This window comes from Carettochelys insculpta, chromosome 1 (assembly GCF_033958435.1).
Source record: "Carettochelys insculpta isolate YL-2023 chromosome 1, ASM3395843v1, whole genome shotgun sequence".
Taxonomy (NCBI): domain Eukaryota; kingdom Metazoa; phylum Chordata; order Testudines; family Carettochelyidae; genus Carettochelys; species Carettochelys insculpta.
Window position 1 is genome coordinate 144,330,432 of NC_134137.1, and position 6,984 is coordinate 144,337,415.

The following is a 6,984-nucleotide window of genomic DNA, read 5'->3' on the forward strand; positions in this document are numbered from 1 at the left end:
CCACTACGGAATTACTTGAGCCTTCTTTCAAGAAGCAAGTAATGGCCACTGCCAGAGAGAAGATTCTGGATCAGATAAACAGCTGGTGAGGTTCTGTAAGGTGATTCCTGTATTCTTGTTGCTACTCACAAAACCCTCCAATGAGGCCAAAGGCTCCACATATGCGTATCCACTGTAATAAATGTCTTTCACATAAGAGAATTTGATAGCTCTCAGATGTTCTTTACCTCTCCTTCTTTGAAGTACCTTTACTTGTAGGTAAGATGTGTCCTCACATATTGTTTACAGTATCTTTGCAAACTGTGGATAACCTAGTACCCCAGACGGCACCCACTTACATTGGACTCTTTCCTATAGTGCTTCATTTGATTCTACTGTTCGGCTGTGGGATGTTGAACGAGGGGTCTGCATTCATACGTTAACCAAACATCAAGAACCTGTCTACAGTGTAGCTTTTAGTCCTGATGGGAAGTACCTGGCCAGTGGGTCCTTCGACAAATGTGTCCATATATGGAATACTCAGGTACTCGTTTGATTCACCTGCACTAAGGAAAAGCAGTTTAATTGACATGTTAATCCCAGAAATGACAGATGGAAAATGTGTGAATCTGTATGCATTGAACTTGTCAACCATGGTGGCTTGGACAGTGGCATGCAAACAGTTTGTGTTGATGGCATGGGATGATGAGATGACTATCCTTTCAGTATTTTCCCAAAAGTTCGTTGAACACGGAGCTGTGCCAAGAAAGCTAATTGTCCTAATTTTATATCAGCATGTAGCTCGGTCAGCTAACCCCAGCATGCGCACGCAAGCCAGTTTTCACCGGCATGCGAGGCAGGAGCTCAGCCCCTCCTCTCTCCCCACCATGGAGTTGGGAGCTTGCTCAAAGCCGTGCTGCCTGTGGATTAACAAAAGACCAGCTCGTGGTACCAACCATCTCCTAAACAGTGAAGCTCTGCATCTTAATTTATTTATTTAAGACACTGTTACAAGTAGGAGTATTAGTGACTTTTAGAAGTATCACTAGCCCTTGGACTGTACATAGAGGTCAAAAGGTCAGATTTCGGCGCTCCACCTCAGAAAGTTTGCTGACCCCTGTGTAGACTGAACTGCATTGGGCACATGAGGCATGTCGAGTTGTGTTGTTAGTGCAAAGGCCTTAACAAATGATTGATGCTCCTAATAAGAAGCAAGATGGGTTCATTTGAGATTTAGATATGCACAGGACTACTTATTTAGAGTAGTGCCTCGTTGTGAAAAGAATATCATCACAACAAAAAATGGTGGATCTGATGTTGTACAGGATGATGGGACTCTAAGAAAGAGGGGAATACTTAGAGTTACTCCTTTGCAGACTAATGCCCAGAAAGCTTGTAGGACTCATAGGCTACAGTTACACTAGCGAGTTTCGCTGGCAAAACCCCAGTTTTGTTGACAAGTCATGGCGCATGCACACACAAGATGAGACTTGTCAACAGTATCTCGACAAAACACAGCCCTTTTGTCGACAGGGTCTGTCGACAGAAAAGCTGTGCGGACACTCTAGAGGGCCTTCTCTTGACAGACAGGGCGTCCACAAGAATGGGCAGCCCTGTTCGCTGTGCTTCTGGGTGCCTGTTTTGTTGAGAGAGTAATCAGGCAGTCCAGCTGCTCTGTCAATGGAGCGGAGCGCTCTCTCAACTGGCTTTTCTGTGTGGCTGCACTCCATCAACAGAATTTTTGTCAGGAAATCTTTTCCAACAGTGACTTCTGTCAACAGATCACTGTGGTGTAATTTATACAGCCATAGTGACTTCCTAACAGTGCTTGCCCTAGAACAAGCTGAATGATTTGCACCATGCTTGTTTTTACAGAGCACCTTCTTCCCTCACCTCAGGAGTAAAAAACATTCAGGACCTGAATTTTCCATATTTCTTTCTCTATTAAAAATCGCAGAGCCCGCCCCCACCCCGTCAGTGGAACAGGTGTGGTTCCCACCAGTCAGTGGGAATGGTGGTTTTGAGATGAGGCTATAGCCAAGTATCTGCACAGTGCAGTGTGAATCCCAACTCTTTAGAGAACAACTGGGTGAAATCCTGGTCCCGCTGAAGACAATGGCAAAGCTCTCAGTGAGTTAAGGCGTCCCAGGATCTCACCTCTAGTTGTTTGTGCCTCCTAGTGTAGGCACCAGTGTACCTCATAGCAAACCCACAACCATGTATGCCCACATAAATATGAAATATATGAGGTGTCAGACATTGCAAATTGATTTGTTTTCTAGAACGGAACTCTAGTACATAGCTACAGAGGCACTGGCGGGATCTTTGAAGTCTGTTGGAATGCCAGAGGAGACAAAGTGGGAGCAAGTGCATCAGACGGCTCGGTAACCAATTGTGTTCATTCACTGTAAATATTTGGGGGAAAAATCCTGTGCAGGGGTCAATACAAACTTTGTGTACTGTTGCCTTCTCAGCAGGAAGCTGAGAGGTGGATGTATACCTTTATTTAGAGACCTGTTCCATGCTCCTTGAAGTAAGTGGTGTCTTTCCATTTACTTGAAGAGGCTTTGTATCAGGCTCCTCACTACACATTTCCTTGATTGCCATCTTTTATTTGAAATATGTTTGTGGTTAAAGAAACACAAACTCTACTGTTTCTTTCTCCACCATGACCCTTAAAGTGCAAATCCCACAGATTGCCATGTAGAACCATAACTAACAGAGCTGTGAAATACTGCTTACATCATAAGTAGGTGAAGACAGAATTCTCTCCCACTCAACAGTCCATGATGCATTGTCATATTTATTGGTAAATCGCTTTATTACAAGATTAGAACATGAGCACATGTATACTAAGAATCCACAATAGGCTTCAGAGTTGTTTCTAATTCTTGGGTCTTTTCTCTTTATACCTTTAGGTTTGTGTTCTAGATCTGCGGAAGTAAAACTGAAGTTTTTTAGGAGAAATTTCAAATGGACCAGCAGTGAATGTGTGGGGAGAAGCACTCTTCAAAACTATTCCTTTAACAGCTCCAGAACTGTACAAGCTTGAAAAAAGTTAGTGTGTACAATGAAACCAACTCTCCCTGGCCACAGAAGTCTAGTATTTTGCCCGTAACCTTCATCAAGGAGTAAAAACACAGTCACTTCAGAGGGGGAGAGGATGGATTTCATCTGGGATATTCAGCCTTGGAAGCATGAAGCCACCAACTAGAGACTGCACTGTTTGGTTTGCATCTGAGAACTTGCTTTGATGGCTGGAAAAAAAAAAAAAGCTGTGCCAAAAATAATAATAAACAAACTAACTAACTAACTAAGCAAAATGCTGTGATAAACCAAAAGGGAAAAAAAATCCTCCTCCTTGTGATGTTGTATTTTTTCCTTCCAATTTGGACACTACAGTTGCTCTCCCAAAGGACATTCAAAGACCAGTTTGTACTGATGAAATGCGCAACTTTGTAATCACAACACTTTCTATTTTCTAGACTACTTTTTTTGTTCAGTGGTTTTTCTATCAGCTGGAATATTATGTCCTGGAGTGTCCTGGGCTTAGGTTGGAACTGATTTTTTTTTTCTTCTTTTTATTTTTCCTTCCCTTCTCCTTCCTGTCTGTTTCTCCCCTCATTCTCCCCCACCCTCCACCTCCTGTGTGCCCACAGTAGATGCAGCCAGTTGGAGATGATGAAAAAACTTTTGACGTTCTACTTCTCCTCTTTCTCTTCCCTTTTCCCTGCCTATTTTTTTTAAAAAATCCTCCATGCTTCAGATCTTAGCATCTCAAGGGCACTTTCCGCAAATTGTGTAATAAGTGCTTTATATAAGAATGCAGTGCCGGGGAAGATTTTTACAGGCGAAAGATGACTTTTAAGAGAAAGAACCCAGTGTATTTTTGGAAAAAATATTTTTTATGTTGAACATAATTTTAAAAGCCTAAAATAGCCACCAAACATAGACTGCTTCTTTGATTCAAGGAAAAGAAAGACTCAAGTGGATTCCAAGGTATATTAAAGATGCAGTATCATTTTCCTCTCATTTGTCTCATAAAGTGCTATGCCATTTCACACAACCAATACCAGATTTTAAAAATGGTACAAAAGTCTTCCTGCAGCCAGATAATGTACATGGCCTACTTTTATTTTTGTAGTTGTATGATCATGTACATTTGCTACAAGAATACAGAAGTTTGAGGTTATATATACAGAATTCATATTTCTGGCTTTATATACCCAAATACCTGTAGTTGTTAAGGGAAAATAATTGTATATGTTCTTTCCTGCAGAAGTGGTCCCAAATTCATATTAAGGTGCTAGTTTCTCACTTCGTCATGTTCATAGAATCACAGGACTGGAAAGGACTTTGAGAGCTTATTGTAACCCAGCTCTCTGCACTTGTGGCAGGACTAAATCTTCCCCATGTAGCACCTCACCACACTAATCATCACACTGGGCTTATCCTCTTCATATTAAGCCAATGGAAGTTTTACCAGAGAATTAATATGATCTCCCCTTCCCCTTTGGATTGCCTTAGTGGAGGCACTGCAGAAGTCAGTTATCACATTCAGAAATCATAGGCCATGTCTACACACCAAAATAACTTCGAAGTTGCTTACTTTGAAGTACATCTTTGAAGTAACAGACTTCAAAGTTGAGTGTCTACACACACCCTACTTCGAAGTTTAACTTCGAAGTAGGGCACTTCTCCATTCCCAGGAATGGAGTACGGACTTTGAAGTTGGGCCGCCTACTTGGAAGTTAACTTTGAAGTAAGGGAAAATGTGTGTAGATGCTCTGCTGGCTACTTAGAAGTAGTGTCTAACTTCAAAGTTAACTTTGAAGTTAGTTCCTAGCATGGACGCACTCATTATAGAGGACACAGGTTTGTGGGATAGAAAAGGTGTTCCATCAGTAGGGTTACAGCAAGCATTGTTCTCAAGATTCTTGGCAATGATGGAAACCATGAGACAGCTCAATGTGGTGATGACTGAGCTAGATCCTTAGAGTTAAGTCTTGCCAGGGCCCTCTCCATGCCATGAAGAAGCCCAGAGTCAGGACAGCACAAAGGTGGTGCTGCTAAAGCCGCCATAGCCCCTCCATGGCAAGTGAAGTGCTGTGTTGCACAAGACTTAACCCATTTCTTTCACGGCAGCTGCCCACCTGGACTAATTTGTAAGACCCTCACTCAAGCTGTATAAGTGGTGTGAAAATACTCAATTTATTTATTATATGAAATTACAATTTCATTTTATCTGTTTTTATTTTCTCTCTCTCTCTTTACAATGAAATGCTTAGTGTCTTGGCCTGTTCACAAGAATTAATCCCTGCCCACTCATCACGTGATGTAAGATTGGAGATCAGAAAGTAATTAAAACAATTAAACCATTAAGATTTTTCTTTCCTGAAATAGAAGCATTTATGTGGAATATTGGTGATTAATTGCTATTGTTCTTTTTTAATTCTGAAGAATGGAAGGTGGGAAGAAGGCAAGAGTTCCTTTCCTTGAGGTAATAAAGCCATAGAGAATTAGACTTTAGATCAGGGTGGGCAATTATTTTTTCTGGGGCGGGGGTTACTCCAAGAATTTGGTGCAGTGGTCAAGGGCCACCCTCTTCCATGATATTAGTGAAGGGGGTGCAGGGTCTGGGATGGAAGTTGTGCAGAAGGGAGCTTGGGGTAAGGGATTGATGTGCAGGAGGGGATGGGGGGTCTGTGAGGGGATATGGGTGTAGAAGAGGATTTTGACTTGAAGGAGGGATGTAGGAGGGAATGCAGGTTCTGGGAGGGGGTTGGGACTTGGGACAGGCATGCAGGAGTCTGGGTTATGACCTGGGGCAGGATGTGGGAGGGGGGAAAGGGTGAAAGAGCAGAAGTAAAGAGGCTGCGTCTACACTATATCAATTTTTCAAAGATGATCTTCCAGAAGAGATGTTCTTTAGAAAGAGTGTGTCCACACACAAAAAAGCAAATTGAAAGAAGGATCTACTCTTTCAACAGGGAGCACCCATCCAGCCCCTGCTCTTTCAAAAGAATGGGCCAGGGAGCGAAAAGTCTTCAGAAAAAAGGGCCTGCAAAGCACCTACACAGGTGCTCTTCCTGATCTGGGAGCAGAAAAGGACTTCCAGAGGAAGAGCCGCATTTTTTTGATTTTGGATCGAAAGAGCACATTTTGTGTGTGGACGCGCCACATGTTCTTTCAAAAACGGGCCCTGATTTTCCGAAAGCACTTGATAGTGTAGACGCAGCCAGAAGATTTTAGTTGGGACCAGTGTTCCCTGTAAACTGAGCACTTGAGCAGCCGCCCAGAAGAGATTCAAATGCTGCCCATCTGATTAGCAGAGCACCCACAGTACTCACTGCTGGCAGCATGTGTTTCCATTGGGGGTGAACATCTGCACATGCCTCAGTGCAAGTAACAAAATATATTCTGCACATGGATGAAAAAAAATTGGGAGGGCACACTGGTTGTGACCTGGGGTAAGGATGTGGGAGGAGCAGAAGGGTTAGGGAGAGGGATGGGCTAGGGTGCTGGGTTCAGGATCTGGCTAGGAGGCGCTTACCTAAGCATCTCCCAGCCAGCAGCCTTGCTGGACCCTCAGGCAGGCTCCCTGCCTCCTCCTTCTGCAGGAGCCATGTGCTGTGTGTGCTGTGAGCTGCTGAGGGCGGGAAGTGAGCATTGTCACTGCCTGTGTCTCAAGTACAACCGAGGCAGTTCCCATTGGCTGGAGATTGAGCTGGGGGCAGGAGCCACAGGCAAAGCCCCCACCCTCCCGCTTCCCCAGAGCATCTAGCCACTTTGAGCAGTGTACAGGGGCATGGAAGGCAGGCTGGGGCATGGACCAGTGGTGGTAGGCCAGATCTAGCTATTTGATGGGGCCACTCTGGCCTGCAAGCCACATTTTGCCCACCCCAGCTTCAGATGAATATATGACATTTTTGAGCTGTTTTCTAAGAGTTACCGAGGCTGACCTGTTTAGACACATGATAGGAAAAAGATGACTTGTTAGAGGAG

The 6,984-nt window shown here is 43.7% G+C and overlaps 1 protein-coding gene across 9 annotated transcripts in view; it reads left to right on the plus strand.

Annotated features, from left to right (window-relative positions):
- TBL1X (transducin beta like 1 X-linked) overlaps window positions 1-5,621 on the plus strand; it is a 296,176-nt gene extending 290,555 nt beyond the window's left edge. For all 9 annotated transcript variants that reach the window (XM_074992632.1, XM_074992672.1, XM_074992641.1 and 6 more), the window contains 3 exons: window positions 358-523; window positions 2,262-2,363; window positions 2,898-5,621. In XM_074992632.1, coding sequence (XP_074848733.1) covers window positions 358-523; window positions 2,262-2,363; window positions 2,898-2,924 — 295 coding nt within the window. In that variant the 3' untranslated portion in view covers window positions 2,925-5,621. The remainder of the gene's footprint in view (window positions 1-357; window positions 524-2,261; window positions 2,364-2,897) is intronic.
- The last annotated feature ends 1,363 nt before the right edge of the window (window positions 5,622-6,984 follow it).